Here is a 23,204-nt window from a genome sequence, read left to right as displayed (position 1 = left end):
TCTTTGTTCTGAAGACCTGAACAGGACAGAGACAACCAGGTTTTAAGTTGCACTTCTTTACATAACTGGAGCATAACAAGTGTAAGCAGATCAGTCTTACACAACATGAAAGTTTCACTGGAGTTTATGGGAATTTTTGTTAAATAAGTTAAAGACTAGTCCAGCTGGCTGGTTGAAGGTACATGGTTTTTTTAAAATCCCTTTTATAACCTCTATTCAAGAATTTGTAAGTGTATTTCTTATGAAACTTTATTGGCCAGAGATCCAAAGTGTACAGTCTTTAAATGCTTCCTCTGTATCTCCAAATAGTCCTATACTTAAAATATGAATATATTAGAAGACTTGTTAAAGAAAAACACCCACTAGTTCACATAAGAAAATAAAACCCCATACAATTATTTCATAACTTCAATACCTGAGCAAAGAAAATTGAGGTATCTAATACCAACAATGATCCAGCCTGCTTACAACTGTCTATGAAATTCACCTTCATTCTGCAACGTTTCAATTTCATCCACTACATCTACAAAAGATTAACTGATGTATTTTTCACATTTCACATTATGTACCTCCATTACTGCAATCAAGAAAGCTGCAGAGTCATGAAAAATTGAATATAAAAATACTGTTTATATAAAATTATATATATGTGTATACACACAAAGGCATGGACAGGTATCATAAAACTTACCATCAGTTGTAGAAAGTGAGTCATTTGCACAGATTAGTGCCAAAGTAAACAGCAAATGCCAAAGATCCATACTTCTAATTCTGTAACAACAAAAGACAGTGGAAGAGTTTCTTTATAAACAAATATTACTAACACGATATGACATTTAAACTATTATCTAGTTTTATTGAATTTCTGATTGGATTTAAACCATAAGTATATTTAGTTTATGGTTTATTGCCTCATAAAGTAGTACATCATCTTGCAGTCTACTATATCTACAAGACAACTAGCTTATGCATTTCTAGTTCATTTAATATTGAGAGAGGAAAAAACCAAGTATTGTCAATCTCTAGACTGCTTCCAGGGAGTGGCCACATGGGGATGGATCCCAATGACTAGCACAGATTAGATGTGAAAGCAGGAAAAGAACTGTACTCCTTCAGGGAACAAACATGTGATGATCCTCTTTCCAGTTAATGCTCCTGTGAAGCTGTATTCATCTTCCCCTGACAAGTACAACCCTTCTCAAGTCTACAACTACATGAAGTAAAGCTGAGAGAAGTGATGCAGTTCCACAGGCCAGCTCCCACACCAGAAATGGCTGTTAGCAGAAAAGCACCTTCTCTGTACCTATGGCCACTGCCCGTGGCAGGCAGCACGCCAGGAGCAGAGAGGGCAGCAGCAGTTGTGGGGCTCCAAGAATGAGAGTAACCTGGGCTAATTCTCTGATCTGCTCCTTACTGGCACCCTGCACAACCGTAAGCACCTGGCTCGGTGCTCCCGCTCAGCCACTCTGCTCTTGGGGGGCTGCCCTGGAGACTGTCTCACTTTTACCTATGTCATTTCTGAGAGAGAACCTTCTGATGGAGACCTGAGCACACCCACTAAAGCCTTTACAATCTCCAAGCATTCAAACCCTTAAAAACCTAGCATAAACCAACAAGCCTTTACGGCTTCCCCCAAAAGCACGCTCCTCCTTTTACCTAATTCACCTGTGTCACATACACATTTCCTACAACCCCATCACACGATCCTGTTTTGAGGCACTACTTTGCTCCTGCCATTATCACCAAAATCTGGTAACAACAATGAAGGGCAGAAGCTGGTCTGTGCTGGACTTGCAGACAGTGCAGCCTACTGCACAGAATTGTACCTTGCTCCCAAAACCTCATGAGGTGTCCATAGATAGTATGGGGAAAGCATACGTACCATGGTTATGACCCGACCATTTACAACCATAGACATTACCAGAGATGCTGCAACACAGATGCTAAAATGAGGACTGATGCTGAAACAAGTTAAGAAGCAGTTTTTTGTTCTGTGGCACAAAACTACCAAGATACATTGACACCCCTATTCAATGCGACAGCAGAGAGAGAGAGACAATACTAGCTCCACTTTCACATTTGACTGTAAATCCATATGACAGACCTTGATTCTATGTTGGACTGTTTTCAGTTAGAGATTTGCTTTCTTTATCTAAAAGGAGATTAAATCACAAGTGTCCAAACAACGTGTAACAATCTCTAAGTACGTGTTACCAATTAACAACTCATGCTATCAAATCTCTGTGTCAAAAACTAGTCAGTTTCCTAGTAGAGTTAGCAAAGTTTGAATTAGGTTAAAAACTGTAAAATGCAAGGATGCAGAGTACGTAAAACATGGTAATGCTGAACTTAAAAGGTAATTCCCTCAATTTTCTTACCCTAAGAGAATAGAATGAATAACACCACAGAAATCAAAACCATTACGAACTCCAGATTTCTCATTCATGCTGTTCCGTACAAAACTTGAAAATCAGAAGGTATTTCTCACATCCTCATTAATGCAACTGCTTAATAATTCTCATGTTTCAGGCTCGGCATAGGAGGCATTTATTCAAACTGCTCTAGACTAGCAACGCCTAAGCCAGACCCGCAAAGGCAAACCAGGAGATGCTCCCCACTGCATCCACACCAGGGCAAGGATGCCTAGCAGCACTACCCAGGCAAACTTGGGCCAGCCTAAGTAAGCGTGGGCCACCTACAGGGAGAAGCTGGAGGAGCTCTGTGGACTGACCAGGCAGGGACTAGCAGGGCCTTCCCCTGGCCAAGCAAACACTGGTCTCTCCAATGGTGACTCCCCCTGTTCTCAGTGGACAGGGAGGAAAGAAGGGGTACAGAAATGCGTTAGTGAGGATTCAGGGCACTGTGGGAGTGAGGAGCCTGGGGAGCAGGATCAGGAGCAGTGACAGCTACAGCTGCTGGAGTGCACAGAGCTGGGAAAAAGTTAATAAAGTAAATCACAGGCCAAAAATCCTCCTCTCAGAGAGATCCACTGGCACAGCATGTGGTTCATCTGAGATCAGCTACATTTTCAGCTAGCTCAACTGGTCCTCCTGCTTCATCTGTACTCTTCTTTAAAGGATCCTCATTGTCTCTTTTTCATAAATCTTCTACAAAAATATGTCTCTGTATTTGCCAATTCCTCTCTTATTACACAATTTATTCACTGTCAAACAGTCTTCCCTCCCCCTCAGCCCTTCCACTTTCTCCCTGAAGTTTTGTGTTCTCTTTCACAGGCCAGAGCACAATGTCACTTTATTTACAAACCTCCTGCTCTCTGCCTGTCACAGTACCCAGTTATCCCATGATGCCTCCATATTCACATTTCCCTGTTCTCCCATGTCTGCCAGCCCTGCTAATCCTCCTACCACTCTTCTCCAAGCTTTCCTACTTCTTCCTGGCTAGTAACAGCACAAGAAAAGCCTGAACTCTCACGGGAGTTCTCCTGTGACACTAAATGTCATCTGAGTTCATCATTCTGAGCACACCATTTCATTTTCATAACTGCACGGGACCAGGATTGGCTCTCATGTGCAGCTGTCACAGCACAGCTATTCCCTCCATCCCTGCACCCCTGACTGGCGGCCATCTCAGCTTCCTTCCAGGAAGAGCGAGTTGACAGCTGGATTGCCAACCCAGGAGCCTGGAAACACATCACAGAGGTCAACAAACATGTTGCACTTCAGTAAGGTCATGCTACTGCAGTTGAAAACAATTCCATTCCAGTACTGCTGTTCCTCTTGAGCTGGCAGATTTGTTTACATACCTGCATGAAGTGAACTCCATCAGGAAACTGTTCCAGTTAAAATTAATCCATAAACATTTATTGTAACGAACCTGTTTGCTAACCAGGTTGAACAGGACTCCACAAAGACACAGCCCAGGAGCAGCACCGGGGCATTACAGACATGGGAGTGAGCAGTGAGTGTGGAGCGGAGGACACAGCTTTCCTTCCCTGCTCACCCTTCCCTTCCCTGGTCAGCCACAGAGCTTGACTGAAACAACTGAAACAGGGCACAGGATTAATTTGCATTCCTAAACCTCAAAGATTATCAAAATTGCTGCTTCATCCCTTGCCTTTTTGCTAGTAAAATGTAGTACAGAAACAAATTATGCTCCTTCAGTGGATTCTCACAACATCTTAGCAAGACAAAACAAAGTGTCTCTACTCTGCCTAAAACCATATGGGATCCTCCACTGCATTATCCATCCAGACAAGTTGTGTCATTGAAAAATATCCAGCTGGTGTACTCTGAACATACCCAATATGGACAGGACTGAGCTCAAGAACAGTAACTTCTCTCATCTGAAAACATGGATGCATCAAGCTACGCCCTTTGTGCAACGGCCTCTGTAAAGTGCAAGTTGTGCTACATCCTTGAAGCTCAAACTCAGAGTCCCTGGAATAGGGCTTGTACTCCGGGCCTCACTCAGGCAAATGGAGTCTGCAAGGGGTGTGAAGCATCAGGGACTATGTCTGTGCATCCAGCACAAATACCAAAACCTCTGCTGGGCTGCAGTTATGATGACCACAGCTCCAGTCTTGTGGGAGAAAATCTGGTGCAAAGCAGGAGGTGCCCCATCATGATAGCACTTTTGGTGGTTCAGAATAAATATTTTGAGAGAAGGGTCCTTTGAAGTCCTACCTGCACCACCATCAGACAACTACTACCTTGCAGAAAGTTCTCTCACAAATCCATCCCATAAGCACTGGCTGCCCTTCCTCTAAGACACTCTTGAAAACTTGCTGTCAACAGGACAGTATTGTCCAGAGGCTTCAGTGTTAACTTAGCAAGAGACAGCTTCCCTGTAGGCATTAGGACAAAACTGACCTTTCATAATCTAGTACTATCTACCTCATATGCATATGAAAGACAAATGCCACTTTTAAAATCTCTCTTATTTAACAGAAAAAAAAATAATTCAGTGTTTGTAATACACTCTAAAGAATAATAGTCTATATCTTACCCAACTTCAGCAGCTTGTAAGAATGAAGAGAGCTAAAATCAGGGGGATAAAAAAAAAAATTACAGCAGCTGACTGTCTTCAAGCCAGCTGAAACTTGACCACAGAAACATTTGGCTAGAGGTCAGCTCAGGCTAATTGCTTCAGTACGGAAAGGGAGCCAGGAGTTATAAAAAGGATAAAAAAAAAATCTTGGCCTTTTTCTATAGCAATGTTGGAGTAGGGTCAATCACAACTGAATTTAAACACGATGTCTCTCCAGTGGGATGCAAACATAGCATTAAAAGGCAAAACTGGGCTAAGAAACTCCTTGAGAAAAGAAACAGTTTAGTCACAGCATACTGAGTGTTTTGCATCTACTCTGGTCAGGTAAAAATGTTAACACTTGGAGTAAATCATAAGGAGTTTTGCTTATAAACAAAACTTGTTTGAAGTAAGATCTTGACCTTCAGATAGCTCCTGAACCTGAAAGGACCGGAAGGAAGGGGAAGGACAAGGATATTGAACTGCACCTATGAAGGCACTGCTGCTTTTGCCGTCGCCATTAATACAGTACTCCAAATATGAGAGAGTTTTTCCCCTGGTAACGTCCTCCAGTTTAGCACTGCTTGCCACAGCAGCACATATGCAGCTAGTACAGAGCCAAAGGCAGCCTCTTTGCTGCAAACCAAACCACAAAATTACTGAGTTAAAGATTAATCTGAAGAGCTTTTCCATACATTGCTGTTTCATCATTCCATCAGGTCACAAAAAACTGGCAAAGGCACAAGAGTGTGCAATGCAGACAAATATAAACCAACAGATCCACCACTAAATAAGATCAAATGCTGAGAAGGAAATGGTAACTCCAGGCTCTCTGGGTCTGTCCTGAATCATCTGTATTACAACTACAAAATGCGTATGCACGTACTCGTACACAATTTTTCTGGGTGAAAGGCCTTTATTTTTCACAGTGTGGACATTTCTTACCATTTATCTCAGGGCAGGACCAGTGACACCAAGGGGTAACCTTTCTGTGCTTGCCTAAAAACATTCACGCCAGTTTGGCCGATCATGCATAGCTGAAATCACTTTGCTTGCTTACCCTCATTCCCCGGAGTGCCAACAGGATGGAGTCATTCTGCAACTGAAATTAGTTTCAGCCCTTCCAATCAACAGAATCTAAAACTGCAGTGGACCTAAAGCCCTCTTCCCTTGCTTGCTGATATTACAGCTTGATTAAGTCATCAGCAGCCCTTGGACAAACGCCTGTTTTTATAGAACCCTTGTCAGGGCTATATACTCAGATGTATTAATTATCTCAGTTGATATGAATAACATACCATTCACTTACTGTGTGCCACTATCCTGGATACGAAAAGAACAAGGAATGATACCACAGAAGCAGAAGTTATGTACTTCAAATAAAAGAAACCCAAAAAACCTCACAAAGGGCAAATTTCAGTTAAAAAAAAAAGTTCAAAACCTAACAACAAAAGATAGCCCCACTGGGAAAGAATGAAGAACTACAGCATAAAGCTGCATTTATTATGCATGTTTTGATGCAAATTTGAGGACTACTAAAAGGTACAGTATAATTAGAAACTAAAACTATGGAAATGAGGCTATTTTGTTTTATTAATTAGATCTTTATGTAAGCTAATTAATTTATAATAGTTTCAAGTGTGAAAGTGCTAAAATTGCAAATGGAGTCTATTAAATTAATTGCTCACTTTGGATTTAGAAAAATTATTTTTCTCCCTACATAAACTTTTAATTTTGGAATAGAGACTATATGAAATCTTCATTTCAACACCCAATTTATTTCTATCTCTATTGTAACAGGCACCTTCAATGCTTTTACTTCAGCTGGTTTCTTTTTCCCATGGACAGATGTGTCAGCTAATACTCTGACTTAAACTGGTAACAGGCTAAATGGTTATCAGTTCTTGGACGTGGTTAAGGAGCCCTTCAGTGAATCCAGACTTTAGACATTTCTCTGGCCTTGTACTGAAAGCCATTTAAAGTCATACTCCAAAAACTGGGCTAGGAAGCCTCAGGATGGATGGGGCATATGGCCTATCAATTCTTCATTTACAACAAAATCTGTAATACTTTGACAGCAGTAATCTGATGGACGAGGTACAGAGAGAGAGGGGATCTTAGCTGTAAGACCAGTAGATTTCTTCATCAGAAGACAATTCCTAAAAGAGGACTGCAGTTACAGTTCTAAGTTTCTGTCCACTACAGACAGAAAATTTTGAACTTGGAAAAGACTTAATTGCTTGTTTGCCTTTCAGCCCCCCCAACAGACCAAAGTAGCAAAATAGATGCATCTCAGCTGAAAGAAATTGCAACATTTAGCTGCATATCATGCGTGTGAATTGCTGAGCAGATACTCAGCTTTACATATAATTGAATCATTAAGGAAGAGGATTCAGGCCTGTTTAAGAGAATGGTAATTTTTTTCAGGCTATAAACACTTTCTCAGCTACAGTGGTAATTCTTCTGAGGCTTTTCCCACTCCTTTTTTTTTTAGAATTATTATTATTTGGATAAATCATCCAAGGGACAAAATTCTGATCTTTGCTTTGCTATTTGTACAATCAATTGCAAAGAAAAGTGAGAAACTTTCTCTATATGCGCAAAAGTATATTCTAATCTTTTTTTAAAAAACATAATGCGTCAATTTAATATCAAATGTCATGTCAAGAAAGCAAAGAGAAATAGCTGAGTCTGTATCTACAACCAATACCCTAGTAATCTGTACTAAAAGAGCATGGTTTTACTCAAAAACATGTCACATTCAGACTTTACATAAAGAGATTAAATGATTTTTCAAGTGCTGTAAGAAAATTTCATACCAGTATTAAAAAAAAAAAGCAACCAAACACAAACCAAAAACTCTTCAGCATCTTGCTAGCAACCAAGTTCAAATCCCATCAGGACTTCATCAGTGTAGACCCAAACCATCAAAGCAGCGAAAGACATCTGATTTTAAACAGGTAAGATTATATATTTAACATGAGAACGTTGCTAAGTAATTCTCCTAGCATTGCCAGAGAGCTTAGCATGTCACAGAAATTATGAAGAATTTACAGAGCACAGGAATTGTGATGGAAAGCAACGTAAGTGACATCACTGGGAGTTTAGGCTGGAACACAATGGAAAACAAAAGGATTAATCTCATGCTTAAAAATAAATAACCATCTTATATGTGCTGCTGGATCGTTGATACACAGCAGGCCAGTTCCACTGTTCTAGTTGGCATATTCTTTGCAAGCCTTCTCCTGCGTGCTACTATCTGCCTATCACTCCAATTAGAAAACTACTACCTTGGGCAAATATAGTCAGGCTTCAGCACACATTATAAATAAATACACATCTCATCTCTTGGAGCTTTTTTGTAGCATGAAAATCCTGCTCGCTCTGATTTCCCGACATGGCTCCTTGAGGCCTGGAAGGCAGGCTTGGGTTCAAGGTGATCAAAAGGAATTGAAGATGCTTTGTTCAAAAAAGCTCAGTTACTGCCAAACTCTATTTCAAAACTATGAAACTCATGTTGATCTCAGGTGAACCAGAATTTGGTTAGAGATGAGCATTTTTGAACAAAACATCCTCAATTTCTTCTAATCACCTTGAACCCAAACCTGCCTTCCAGGCCTCAAAGAGCAATTGCAGGAAATCAGAGCCAGCAGGGTTTTAATTTTAAATAGCATTTAAATATAACATGCATTTCTTCAAGGAAAAACATCTTCAAGCAGATGTAAAATTTAAGTTCAAGACCTTGATATTTACCCTAGACTAATGAAATTACTTAACAGTTCATTACCATAGAACAAATTAATTACATGGTTTAATTGCATGCTAAATTATTCGTATGCTCCTAATCAAATTAAAACCACATAACAGAGCCTGCATGGCATTTAGGAAGTTGTTAACTTTAATACTGCAGTAAGTGAAAGCTAGTAAATGACTGACAAAGCATTTCTGAGTGCATTTCTAGATAGCCACTCAGGACTCCAAGCACTCACATATTTACTATCAATTGGTCCACCTGATAAGATTAATCAGCCTGACAGGTCTAACAGTAATCAGTGCATTTTAAATTAGTGCAGTTTTGTATGTCCTGCAGCTCATATCAACTTAAGATGTGATGTGTATTGATTTAATCGGCATCTGTGATATGCAGATTAAAGGTAACTTTAAGTCTTGGTTAAACTGATGTAGAGTTAGCAACTGAGCACATATATTCAATGCAACTGTTTCTCAAAATAACTGCAAGCAAAATTATCTGTTTAAGAAGTTCTGTGTTAATGAGAAGCAGTACGATTGGCTTTCCATTGACTTTCTCTGTAAGATCATATCAGCATTGCTTCCTGGCCCTATTCCTGTGGATTTGGTGCTTTAAGTCCACACAAGGAAGAAGTGTGGGAAGCCTCAAGGAAAGTCTTTTTTCCTGCATTGGAGAGGTCAGAGGATATGTGACATGGGATCCAGGAACAACGTGGAAATAAGAGTGGAGACAAGTGGACTGCGCAGTGGGTGATCAAGCCAGCCTGATATTTAAGGGAAATAAACCAAACAGCCATGCCTGGTAATCTCTAGAGTTGGTGACCTATTAAACACTTACTAGTTTAGCAAGTTTACCTTCTAGTTAATTTTCTGAGTGGGCACTTGCAGCCAGCACAGCAATACAACGAAGCCTGTCTTCTGGAATGAGTGAGGTAAAAGGAGATGCCAGGTTGCAGTTAAAAATGAACACTGGAAACTGACAGAGCTTTGTTTTGATTTCCATCACTTCCTCTAAGAAAACTCTACCAATAAAGAAATTAAGAAGGGTCTGCAAAATAAGCCATAGAAACAGACATATTAATTTTAAATGTAATTTGACAGATCTGTTTTTAGAGATGTATTTTAATGATGTCAAACAATATTTTCCATCAGCAAATCCTGAAGCAGTCTGCAGCAGGAGTCAGTGGCATTATCCATTTAACAGACAGAGAAACAGAGACAATGGGAAGAGGAGCAGCTTGCCCGTATTTACACCACAGCCTAACAGCAGAGTAAGGCATGGACTGCAACCCTCTCCAATGTCTTACCTACCAAAGAATATTAGTCTTGCAGATATACTGCTAGCCATCCTGGCATCCCAAAATAAAGCTGTAGTGGATTAAAAAAAACCAAACAACCAAATCCAAACCAACAAACTGACAGTTTGCATTAGGACAGAAAGAATTACAATTTAGAGAAAGATCAGTTCATCTGAAACACTTAAGCAACTAGCAACACTTTCTTAATAAGTCTATAGCTCTTTTACAAACAATAGGAACAAACTATGCTCTTTAGCTTCCAGTGTAGTGGAAGTAAACCTCTCCCTGCACATATATCACTTCTCAAACATCAGACAAAAACACAAGGATTGTTCTGCATTGTAACCTTTCCTTTTAGACATCACAGATAAAATATGCAAACTCCGAATTGATACGCTTAAAATGAGATCCTCTGCAACACACAGGTGCTACAAAAATCAGAGCTGCTCAGTGCAAAGTTGGCTGGCTGATGGAGAGCACGTTCGCCTCTACAAATGTTATGACTTCCTCCTCTGCAGGAACTCCATCACAACACCATCTCATTAAAAAAATGAAACTTTGGAGCACGTTCAACTGTTCATTAAAACAGAGTAGTGCATTCACAGTTTTCCATTGCTGTTATTGTTATTTTACGAAGGACCATGAAGAAATAGATGTTTACAGATAAAATTCCTGTGGTATCAGCTGCTGAGAGCCTGAGCCTTCATCCATAACCACCATTAAGTACTTCTCAGATTCAAACCAGAAGAAAAAAATTCCATACCAAACTAGATCCCAGGACTTACATAAGACACACAGTGCAATAACAAGGAGCAGACTAAAGTGGAGGACCATAGGACTGTAGCTGGAGAGAGTTTTGTAAAACCCTGCTGGGGGCTGCACAGAAACCTGTCAGCAAGTCTTAGGAACGGTCTCCCTCCCTTTAATCAGCACACCAGTAATCATTGTCACATCACTCAGCCCTGGGCTCTGAAAGGCAGTCTCACCAGTGTGGGCACTGTCGGTATAGAAGGGAAACAGTATGACTATTCCTTTTTGTGGTTCTTATATTGAATAAATTCAATATCACAGGGAGCTTTATTCCTGGAGAGATCAAAGATTTTCATTTTTATAAAAACTTTACCATGTATAAAAACATTTAATCCTTTTTTTATGTTTAAGAAGTCATTAACGATGATACCATCCCAAAATATGTATAACACTTACCAATCACACTTGAATCATGTGTAAGCAACCATTTCACAATAAGCATGATGACTCTAACTGCTCTTAGGTTCTACTACAAAGTGTACAGCAGCATTAAATAAATCACTTCTGCATAGATTATATTTTCCCCAACACTACTAAACCTGTGAAATATCACAGCAGATACGAGTTTTGAATTGCCCTGGTGCATAAATTAGTCCTGATTTTTAGTTCACTTACTGCATACAAGTTTTTCTTCAGCAATCAGACTTGATAACAGGTGACTAGATTAATACAATAAAAAAGGGTCACACTTAAATGCAAAGGCTTTAAACTCTTGCCTGGTAACACATTCTCAACAGCACATCAAATATGACAGCCCCTTGTGAATAACAGCATTTCCTAAGGATTGGGATGCTTTCCTCCCTTCTGAAAGTTCAGAATTATTAGCCTTCATTTACAAACAGGAAACTGAAACACGGTGAGGTTACAGAGGATGACAGAATCCGAGTGAGTCGGTAGTGGAGCTCAAAAGCAAGGTCAGACCCCTAGTCCAAGCTGTGTGCTCCCAGTGTTAGGCATGCTTTTTGCAACTGCTGCTTGCAGAGGAATCAGGAATGGGCAGTTAGCTAGGGATCAACTGGCTCTCTGGGCACAGAAAGCCAAGAAAACACAGCACAGAAACAGTTTTCTGTATGGTTGTTTTGTCACGTTTCAGCTATAAAATAATAGAAGCCATTCATAAATTGTTTTTCAAGTGTGTTTAACTCCATATGAGAAGGCATGGTAACCACAACAAAGAATGCTTTGGTTAAGGAGGTCCCTAATGACTAAGTTACACCTACTTTACAAGATTTTTACAAGTAACTTTTCACTATTCTGACCTTCTTATTTTCTCAGTGAAATTGTTTAGGTATAAACAAATCTCCCAAGCAGAGATCCATGGCGCAATGAATGCATCCAGTGTTCTATCATCTGGTTTCAGAAACATTAAGAACATGGATATAGGATAACAAGTTCTATCTATTGCTATCGTAACCAAAGCAAGAAGTATCTAGAACGTCTCTTCTATTTAATGACATTACAATTGTGTACACTTAGACAGGAATAGCCAGTTCAAGTCTCATAAAACTTCTACAGTCCACAGATAGCAGCTGTAAAGTCTCATGCAGCAATTTAACACTAGATAACAGCTTTTCAGCTTCATGCCATGAGCAGTCACAGGTCTGAATCCCTTACACCACAGTGTATTTCCATGATCCAAATTTACCCCACTGTATTTTGATTAAGTTTTCAGTAATATATTCTAGATATGAATTAGAACCAAAAGGTGCATTAAAACTACATGTCATTTAAGTGTCATTTAAACCATGATTTGTTATCTACAATGTTTTGCTATGCATTTTCACCTTATCCCTCACTTGTAAAATACAGATTTTCTTTCTCTATTTTCTTCACGAATGTGCATTTACAAAGTCAGGCAATTAATACCCTAAATGACACTATAAATGAGAACCGTCTCATTAAAATGCAATATAATAATTTTTCTCTGACAATGCCAAATAGCCTTTAAACGCTTCTAAGAGTCACCAAGCCCTCTATCTACAAATATTGGCTACTAGAAGTTGACAGAAATGGGCTCGAAGCCATCAATTTAATCAGGGTTGAATTTGACAGCGTTAATTCACAGATCTCTATTGTCCGGGGTAATAAAATATGACAATTAGATCCCAATCAGAATTTTGTATACTGCATATTATAATTATCACCTCCTGCAGTAATGAATCATGGGATCTGTGAGGATTATCGGCAGGGCTACAGGCTACTATTGAACCCTCTGCTTAGCCAACATTGGTAATAAAGGCACTCACAGGCAAGATAAAAGTTATCACACTACCTCAAATGTCAGCAGGGGATGGATGATGCTTCACGCCTCCCTCAGCTCAACTGTAATCCGTGACCTTCTCCAGCCATCCCAGCACCTACATGAAAGCAGGAGAAACAGACAAGGGATGAGTTCTGAAACAGCAAAGGCCACCTGCGGTGGGAGGGCAACACAACAAAATCCAAATGGGTGTCCTGGCACTGCTATGCCTCAGGGAAGGCTATCGGCAGGGCAGTCTGCCTGGCAGCCCTGAGTGCAGCACCTGGGCTTCTCACTCAAACAGCAGCAGTGGCCTGAAAACCCGTGTCACTGAGGGCCTGCCAAGCCACAGGACCCTGTGGTAACCTTGACATTAAAATGCACCAACAGAGATTTAAATGGCAAAGAGACATCAGGGTGACTGATCAATGCTCATTCTTAATGCACATTCCTGCTGAAAATCACCTGCACTGGAAGTAATCTCTGAGTCACCCAGAGGATGAGTAGTACCTCACTACTCCTATGACTACTTCAGAGAATAAATTACAGTGTGGTAACTTATGAACTGGTAATTTTAAGAAAATAACATTTCCTTTTTCTCTAAAAGAAAAGTGTCTGAATCTCAGGAAAATGGCATGCTGTTAAAAAAAAAAAGGCAGTACATCACTTGTTATGTTCAGAATTCCTAAGCACATTATCACTGCCATGATATCTGGCACAGCAGCAGCACCCAAAATGGTTTTGAATTGGTACTACTTCTATGTTTAATAAAAATAACAGGAATTCAACATGGAACGTTACTTCTTCCCAAAGATGCAAGTCAGCTTTTAAAAGCATTTTAAAAAAGCTGGCCATGGTGCCCCCATTATTTGAATAATTCACAATAATCTGGTTTCTAGTAGGTGGGACTATGAACAGAAGTCCAGACTTCACAGTATCAGACTCTTTAAATTATCAACAAAAAAAAAAGGCAGTCTGCAACACCCCACAAATAACACCTAAAGAAATACTGTGTATATTCAAGGTGCTGGAGCAGGTCCAGAGAAGAGCAACGAGGCTGGTGAAGGGACTGGAGCACAAGTCCTATGAGGGGAGGCTGAAGGAGCTAAGGTTGTTTAGCCTGGAGAAGAGGAGGCTCAGGGAGACCTCATCACTCTCTACAACTCCCTGAAAGAAGGTTGTAGCCAGGTGGGGGTTGGTCTCTTCTCCCAGGCAACTATCAGTAGGACAAGAGGGCATAGGCTCAAGCTCTGCCAGAGGAGGTTTAGGTTGGATATTAGGAAAAAATTCTTTACAGAGAGGGTAATCAGGCATTGGAATGGGCTGCCCAGGGAAGTGGTGGATTCTCTGTCCCTGGAGGTTTTTAAGATGAGACTGGATGTGGCACTTAGTGCCATGGTCTAGTAACCACAGTGGTGTTTGATCGAGGATTGGACTTGATGATCTTTGAGGTCTTTTCCAACCCAGCTGATTCTATGATTCTGTGATTCAGATAGAATGTTCTGGGGTCACACTGCCATAGCTTTAATAAGACCTTAACAAGAAAAAAGCAACATTTTAAAAGAGAGTTTTCTTTGATTGAGTTAACACTAGCTGAACAAAGAGCAGGAGGAATTTTTTTGCATCTTCCTTTTAGGTGTATAATTTTAATGTATGGATAAACGACTAAGTAATAAATAATGGAAAGCAAAATGTGATTCTGAATGAAAATTTCATTAGTATTTCTCTGGAATCTTTCTCTAGTGCAATGTGTAAAAGGCTGCCACCTCTGTTTTTATATTAAAAAAACCAAAACAACACCTACCCAACTACTAAATGAAAAAATCATTGAACTTAACTGAAAGAAAAATTAAACATATATTTGAAAAGAACAGAAGGTAATTTTCATGCAAAACCAAAAATAATATATTATTATAAAATATATCATCCTACGTGTGGTTAGCTGAAGTGAAACCTGAAAGCAGGGGTCCCTCCTGGTTCGCATCATGAAACAAGTGGACTAGACAGGTCTGTACATAGTAAGTCTTTACCCTGTTCTACCCCGTAATATGCACAGCCAAGTGCTATTATGCCAATTTTTTGAAAGAGCCTGCATACATAATTCCACCAGAGTCTTGTTCATTTAATTTCTCATTTTCAAAAGAACTCTGAATTTCAGAGAGAATAACTGATCAGTAAGCCTCTCTTTTCCAAAAATAAAGGGACAGCTTAGTCTGAAATAAACATAAAGTCTAAGCCAGCTGTTGACTGAAGTAAGCTACCAAGCACTACTGACAAATTCCTGTTACAAAACACTCAGTAGGGCATTAAAAGGGGAAATGACCTTTTAATGACAAAGCAGAATCCTTTTACAACAGGACAAAGAAAATTATTCCAGTAATCTTTCCAAAATATTTTGAAATCCTACTCAAGAGCAGAAAACATCTCTTAGCTACTTTATGGGCAACAAAGGAAAGTGTCCTAACTTCTGATTACCTGATTGTACTCAGAACATTTTGTTTCTCTCCTGGCAGTTGTGACAATGTGCTCCAACCCTTGCCTTTTTCTGCTTGAGCAACAGACACCAGCAGTGGTTGTGACAGCTACATCTGGCTTACAGATATCAACACAATAGTTAAGGGCCATAAATCTTGCTTGACATCTAAGGGCCCTAAGTCTCATTGAACAGCTAAGGGCTAGTTGAGCATGTGCCAACTGAAATATGGCTGCTACACAAATATGACTGTTGGTCAATCATCTTACTCCATAAATAGTGGACAGCCCAAGGCCTGTCCAGCTCTCCTGCAGGGCAGCAGGCTGCATGCCAGGCTCTCTCCTTGAGTACAGACACCTCTCAAGGCTACTCCTTAAGAATGAGAGATTCTTTGCCATAAAAGATTCTTGGTAAGTGATTAGTAGCATGCTAAACTTTGGAATCTTGACATAAAATATTGATTGTGCACATACAATTCTTCAGGTATAAACTGTTGACCAAGTCTGGGACTAAGTCTGAATCCAGACATATCTGAACTCCCCTCAGAAAAATTTAGAATGTGTGGGGATCCTTTCTGAACTTCATGACTCAGTGGGAGGCTCTCCTGAACAGTTTTGTCTGACCCCATCCTCTGTGCTGTAAACAATCAAATACACATTGCCATCCAACATCATTAAACTGCTGACTCATTGGCCAAACTTTGTGAAATCAGTGTTCTACATCAATAAACATTTTGTAACTTTTCTCTAGCAAGTGAAGTGAGTCACTCCACCTGCGACAGCAGCAAGTGGAGATAGCACAAAAAATGCCAGCAGCAATATCGTTATTTGCAGTAATGTAGTTTAGAACAAGCCACACAAGCACAAAGACAGTTATATTTACACTTGGCTCTGACAGGTGTGAAAAACAGGCACTACTGTACCTAGGTAATGAGCTAGATATTTAAATGAGAAGCAGTCTCCCTCTAAATGGAAAAACTGCAGCTTTCAGCAAAAGGAGAACACAGATTCATATGAACAAACAATACAGGTGAGGCTTTTTTCCAGAGACATATATTTTGACAGAAACATATTACTGTAACCCATATGGCAAGCAAAAGGATTGCAGCACTGAAATTAAGAGAGGGCCCATCCAGACTAGTTTGCTTCACAAAATAAGAAACAGACTCAGATTCATCACTCCCTTATGGGGATGTGAGCATCTTAGCCCTTTATTATCTTCTCATTACATCGTAAGATAACGTACCAAAAAATAATAATCTAGACAAGACGGTATGGGCCCAAATGTGCCAAAAGTTCTTTTGGTCTTCAAAAGAGCATCTAAGGAAACGCCCAGTGATAAAAAAAAGTTGGAAAGGCTTTCACCCCTGTCCCATGTAAAATCTTAATAGAAAAAAATTGATGAAGTACCAACTAGGTAAGAGTACAGTGAAATGTACTGAAAACTAGCTGAAATGCCTGGCTCAAAGGGTTTCAGGCAGTGGTACAAAGTCCAGCTGAGGGTTAGTCACTAGTGATGCAGTCCAAGAGTAAATGCTGTTTAAATCTCCCCTAATAACCTTTTCCCTGAAGAGGTAACAGAACAGTGGAACAGATTGCTTAGAAAGATTGTAGAGTCTGAGGCTACTCAAAACCCAGATGAACATGGCTCAGTACAACTGCATTAATAAAATCCTTCTCTGTACAGGATAGTCAGACTAGATGATATTCACGGTTCCCTTCCAACCTTAATAATTCCACAATTCCACAATTCCATATATTTACATAACTCAAAAGCTGCAGGCAGCAGACAAAAAAGATGAGGGTATAAATGACAGGCTTTGGAAGAAAGATGGCATGGACCATTGACAAAGAGTGTATTATTTCCAACCAGACACATCACCTGAACTCACAAGTCCTAAGAGATTGTTCAGGAGTTCTGCCCCTCCATTATGCTGGGCTACCAAGAGATGCAACAGAGGATCTCTGGCATCTGCGACAAATTATTTCCAGAGCATTTGTGCTTCTAAGATTTGGCCTAAGGAATCCTAATTTTCTCTTTATTCTATTTCTCCTGTATTTTACTTCCTTCCATTTCTAGTTAAACAACAACTCAACAACTAAATTCAAAGGACAACAAAACATAATTTGTCTGAGATGTATTCTAATTGTATTTGATAAGCACTTCATTAATTTCTCTAGGTTGCATCAATTGTGATGTGTGGCACTTGCTGAGAGTCTTGAACTGCTTTCTCCTAAACCTATTTTGAAAATATTTATCTCAAACAGAAGAAAAAATGGGCTCTTCAGATGTATTTTTAAGTTTTCTCCATTCGAGTCATTCCATCCATTTGCTGGCAAGTTGAATACGAGTCAGCAGTGCCCTGGCAGTGAAAAGGGCCAATCATGTCCTGGGAGGCATCAGGCAAAGCATCAGCAGGTGGTCAAGGGAGGGGATTGTCCTGCTTTGCTCTGCACTGGGGCAACCTCACCTCAAGTCCTGTGTGCAGTTTGGGGCACCACAACATAAGAATGACATCAGGTTGTTAAAGTGTGTCCAGAGGAGGGTCACCAAGGTGGTGAAAGGCCTTGAGGGCAAGATTTATAAGGAGCATCTGAGGTCACTTGGCTTGCTCAGTCTGGAGAAGAGGAGGCTGAGGGAGCACCTCACCGATGCGTACACCTTTCTCATGGGGGGCAGCAGAGCAGGAGGTGCTGATCTCTGTGGTGACCAGGGGCAGGACACAAAGAAGTGGAATGAAGCTGCACCAGGGGAAGTTCAGATTTGACATTAGGAAAAGGTTCTTTGTCGCTGTTAGAACGGACTGCGACACGAAAAGGTTCAGCAAGAAACTTTATTTCCAGGAAAAGCAGAACCCCAGGGCTGCTTTCACAGCCTCTTAAGTACAGATTTTAGACACACGTATTCCACATGGATAGGTTAGTTCAAACTCACACACTAAGATTCTTACAGCTAATAGGTGGATTTTCTTAACTCTACTTTCCCACAACAACTCTGCTCTTTCCCATAACAACCCTGTTCTTTCCCACAACAGTCCTGCACACCTGCTCTTATTTTTCTTCCATATTTATATTTTTCCCAACCACTCTCGTTCAAAACAGGTCCTTGTTCTCATGAGACAGTGTTCCTATTCTCATGAGACAGTGTTCTCTGTTCCCATGGGACAGCTCTCTCCTGCTGCTCTTCTGCTCTCTCAGGATACATCAGTATGTTGTCAGGATCAGGGCCTCCATTTTCAGTCACTCTCTCTCATCCCATCTCAAGGGCTCGGTCCCGCCGAAATCCCCCACAGTTCTTCACTAAGACAGTGATCTGCCACTAAAACAGGCTCCCCAGGGAAGCAGTCATGGCATCAAACCTGTAAGGAGTCCAAAGAGTGTCTGGACAATGCTAGGAGTCTCTAGTCCTGTGAGGAGCAGTCAGACTCCGTGATCCTTATGGGTCCTTTCCAACTTTAGATATTCTGTGATTCTATGATCTTTCTTAAGTTCAAACTCTACTTCTCTAATACAATGAGGTTTCACATCCTCAGCTAATTCTTGCAACTGTGAACTCACTCGTTAACATCTCTCACCAACTTTCTCCTTTGCACAGGAATTCCCTAAATTCTTTCAAGGAAACACTTACAAAACCCATCAGAACTTCCATCATCATTCCCTTTCTCTTCTATTTGATAGCTAAGGCTTTTAATCTGTTTTTGTCCTCTAACCTTTACACTTTCCTCACCAGCATACACTGGCCAAGGAATCACATTCTAGTTCCAAACTAGAGCCTTTTTCCCCCCTCTGAACTTATTCATATCCTTAGGAGTCTTACAATAAATCTTGCCCTTCATGCTTTAAATACTTCACTGAACCACATTTCTGTTCTCACAGACTTGGCAGTCTTTGCCTCTTTGACATAACAATAACCGGAACATTTTCTTAGCAGCACTAATCTGAGTAACAACTGATATTTGTTTTGGCACTTGTAGTAGAGATAAAAAATGAATTTCTGTTTTCCACTGCATTATGCTTACGAGTATATATGTGGTAAGGATAGCTCACGAGGTCTGCACCACAGTGCAAGGCCAAATACAGGAATTAATACACCTCTTCAGCTTTTTAAAAGAAACCCATCAGTGTTGTAAAGGAGGCAAACAGGTAAGAAATCCAAACTTTCTAAGTAAGTAGCAATTTCACTTGATATACAAGATAGCTCTTGTGGTATCCAGAAATTCAGAGTGTCTTCCATAAGTGAAGTATGTCATTTTCCCAGCTACAGTTAATGATCTTCTTGGGTGGAGGAATGTTATGAAAAATAGTTTAGTCAATGTTTACAGACAGTATTTTGAGATCTGGGCAGCTGGAAATCCAGAACTCTATTACCTGAAACTGTTGCTGACATATCAATAACTTAAAAGGGAAAGTTTCTTGATAAATTAACAGAGAAATGTCAAGCACAAGATCAGAAAAAAGATGTATTACTGGATTCTTGTAGCCACTTCTAGTGTCCACACTTAAGAGACTAACAAACATCAAAAGAGCATGGACCTGAAAATATTGCTTGAAGTCTGGGACAACTTTTTAGAACCAAGATAAAAGCCCTAGTTTATTGAGAAAAATACATAATGGATTACTGTACCTGATAATAATCCATATGTGGAAGAAGCAATAAACACTAGATTGCTCTTGAATGAAACATAAGACATAATGATGAATTGAGAATGGAAATAAGGAAAAAAAATCTTCTACAAGGCTGAAAAAAAATGAAAACTGGAATTTACTAGAGGCTGAATAATAATAATAATAATAATAATAATAATAATAATAAATACCCAACACTTCAATTTGCTTTTCACGTAAATTACTAGGTACAAGCAGCTGGTGACCTGTAACAGAAACACAGAAAATATGGTGGCACAAGACTGTCAGGCATTATATGGTCTAATCCCACTCTTCACAGCCAGATCAATTAATTCTTGCTTGACTCTCATCTCTGACTACTGGATTTTTCTAAACACCAACAAAGACCTATAAAGATTTTGCAGCCTCAACAAGCAATCTATCCCAATGCATCTATGCCGTTCCATTAGGAAAGTTACTTTGATATGTACCTCAAGCCTCTCTTGATGCAATTCAATTTCTCTACTTCCCCTGCCTTGTCCCCATAAGACTATAGATCAGATTATCCCTGCCCTTTTCATAGTCTTTTACCTACCTGAAGACTGTTACACTTCCCTACCTCTCTAGATCACACAAAACCTATTTTTCAACTAAGTTTTCCGGATTATGGATCATTCTCAGGGACTCATTCTCAACAGACTCTCTCCAGTTAGTCCAAGTCTGAAAGCAAAGCAGAAACTTCCTTACTACTCTAGGTAGTTCTTTTTCAGCTTTATATAATATCCTACTATATCTGTCCTTTTGCAAGTGGATGGGAATTGCATTCTTGAGCCACAATCAGCCAGCTCCAGATAATTTTCTGCAAAACTGGAAAGCCTAGCTTATGAATAATAAGGTTCCCTTTCTTATTGACATCTTCATCTTATTTTTCAATAAACATTTCTCAATAGGCAAAAAAAAAATGTTGATGGATATGGAAAAACAAAGTTATTAACTAAAGCAAAGATAAAAACTGTGGTTCAGGGAATTGGGACTGTAAAAAGGTAGAAGAAAGAAAATACAGAATTTTCCAAAAGGAAATAAAGAACTTAAAGAAAATCACCTGTTAAATGCATTTTGCCAAAACTGTTACTGCTATAAGAAAAAACATGGTGTATAGAATGACTTGGCAAACTGTTAATACAGAAATATACAAACAATATATATTGGATCAAAAAGCTCATGACAACTAGCACAGTGGGTAAATAGTGTAGTGCTTTGAAATACAGGGCTTGAAATTCAGAGATACAAATTTTATTTTAGGCTTACTGGTGCCTTAGTATGTAACTCGGGCAAAGTTACAACCTCCATAGTTTCATCTTTTCCCTATTTTTTGAAATGGTGTAACCTTAGGACATTGTTCTTGAGAACAAAGGAGAGAACTGTAGGGGACAGTAGCAAATTTACCTCATCTCCATCATTGCTATGTTTGAGCTTAGTTTGGCTTTAAGTCTTGCAGCTGCTACCCTAAGCATTATTAAAGATCTCAATTTTTAAATTACTAGCTTTTCAAGTTCTAAAAATGGCTCACATTCAAACAAAGACCTGTGAGTGGTCACTTTCTTCAAACTTCCCTTCACTCAACAGCAAATACAAAAAGCCCACTTTGTTGTCATGTCCCAAAATAGCCTCTCTGTGAGTAGCTCAGTCACTTTGTTTCCTCAAAAAAGTCTAGCATTTGCCTTTTCAGTTTCCCAGGGGTCATATTTCACTGAGAGAAGAAACACAACTCTTCGTGAGTGTATTTCACCCAAAATTATGTAGCAAAATGGACAGCTCTTTCTATACTTTTGAAGTACATTCTCAGCTTTTCAGTCCTGAACTGCACTTCCTCAGGCCTTTTGCAGAGTCAGGGAATCTGGACATCACTTGACTATGCAGATCAACACCTAAAACCCACACTGTTGAGCATTCAGCTCCAAGGTCAGCATGACTGGTGCTATCAAGAAAGAGTGCATGTGAATACCTTAACCATTAAAAGGGGGTTATCCAAGTTTGCTAAGAAGAAAGATGCTGAAGTCAGCCAGGAGCAACAAGTGCAGCTGGCAAGTGCATATGTATGAAGGGCTGAAGGGCTAAAATGAAGCCTTCCATCCTCTAGATCCCCAACCACGGGCTGTTCCTTGAGTTAGGCATCCAAGCCTGACCAGCTGTTCCTGCAATGCTGAGATACTCATGGCTTCTAGTATTATTGGAATATGAGTGAATGTATTAATCATATTAAGTATAAACATTTTGTTAACAGAAAATACTGATCTTAGATTTGTTCATCAATCACTACTGAGATTTCATTTAAGATGGCGGCAAGAGTGACTAAGATTTACATTTTAGTTGTGGCTTTTCTATTGCCCTCTTTTAGTTTTCTGGGATGAATTACTAGCAAGCTACATATGTACTTTATGTATTTTCATATTCTAAATATATTTCTCTTATGACAATCCTCTACAATTTTGGAAAACAAATACTCTTAATGCTAGAGAGCTGTCTGTTTCACGAAGCCAGAGGAGCCATATATGCTATGGTTTTTAAGAGCAGCTTTCCAAACTCTAAAAATTGCTTAAGAAGACACATTTCTTGCTGTTTTTAGTCTCCCCTTTCTTCATGCTTTCAAAATGTCTAGTTTCTAAAATCTAAATCTGAAGAATGACCTTAGAAGAAAAAAAGCTTATAGATCAGAAAAAAAAATCTTTTAAAGGTCTCAGGCAAAGGCGCTAACCATTTTATTTCAGAAACAAATATTTCATCTGGGGAGATCTCAAATCCAGCTTCTTAACTCAAGAAAGATTGTACATGGCATTATTGGCCTATAACATCCATGAAAATAGAGACCCAGAAGAGATATCCCATGTCAAAATGACACTATATAGTTGATTCCATATTCCATATTTTTCTTCTATTCTATTTTAAAAGCAGTCCCCATTTGCTTCTGGTTATTACTCTAATCAACAGAAGGAACACAGCTCCAGAATACCTCTCTGCAAGTTGATTACAATGAGGCACTTGGG

General features: G+C 39.6%; 1 protein-coding gene across 5 annotated transcripts in view; it reads right to left on the bottom strand.

Moving 5' to 3' along the window:
* The window catches only part of GHR (growth hormone receptor), a 163,419-nt gene that overhangs the window by 71,204 nt on the left and 69,011 nt on the right, over positions 1 to 23,204 (bottom strand). For 3 of the 5 annotated variants that reach the window (XM_027635316.1, XM_027635313.1, XM_027635314.1), the window contains exons 2-3: positions 13,117 to 13,201; positions 692 to 771 (exon numbers count right to left, since the gene is read on the bottom strand). In XM_027635316.1, the coding sequence (XP_027491117.1) occupies positions 692 to 761 (70 nt within the window). In that variant the 5' untranslated portion in view covers positions 762 to 771; positions 13,117 to 13,201. Of the gene's footprint in view, positions 1 to 691; positions 772 to 13,116; positions 13,202 to 23,204 lie in introns of those variants that run through there. The other 2 variants (XM_027635315.1, XM_027635317.1) reach the window with 1 other exon arrangement.

This window comes from Corapipo altera, unplaced genomic scaffold, assembly GCF_003945725.1.
Source record: "Corapipo altera isolate COAL_440 unplaced genomic scaffold, ASM394572v1 61411, whole genome shotgun sequence".
Classification (NCBI taxonomy): Eukaryota; Metazoa; Chordata; class Aves; order Passeriformes; family Pipridae; genus Corapipo; species Corapipo altera.
This window is presented reverse-complemented; position numbering and strand designations above follow the sequence as displayed.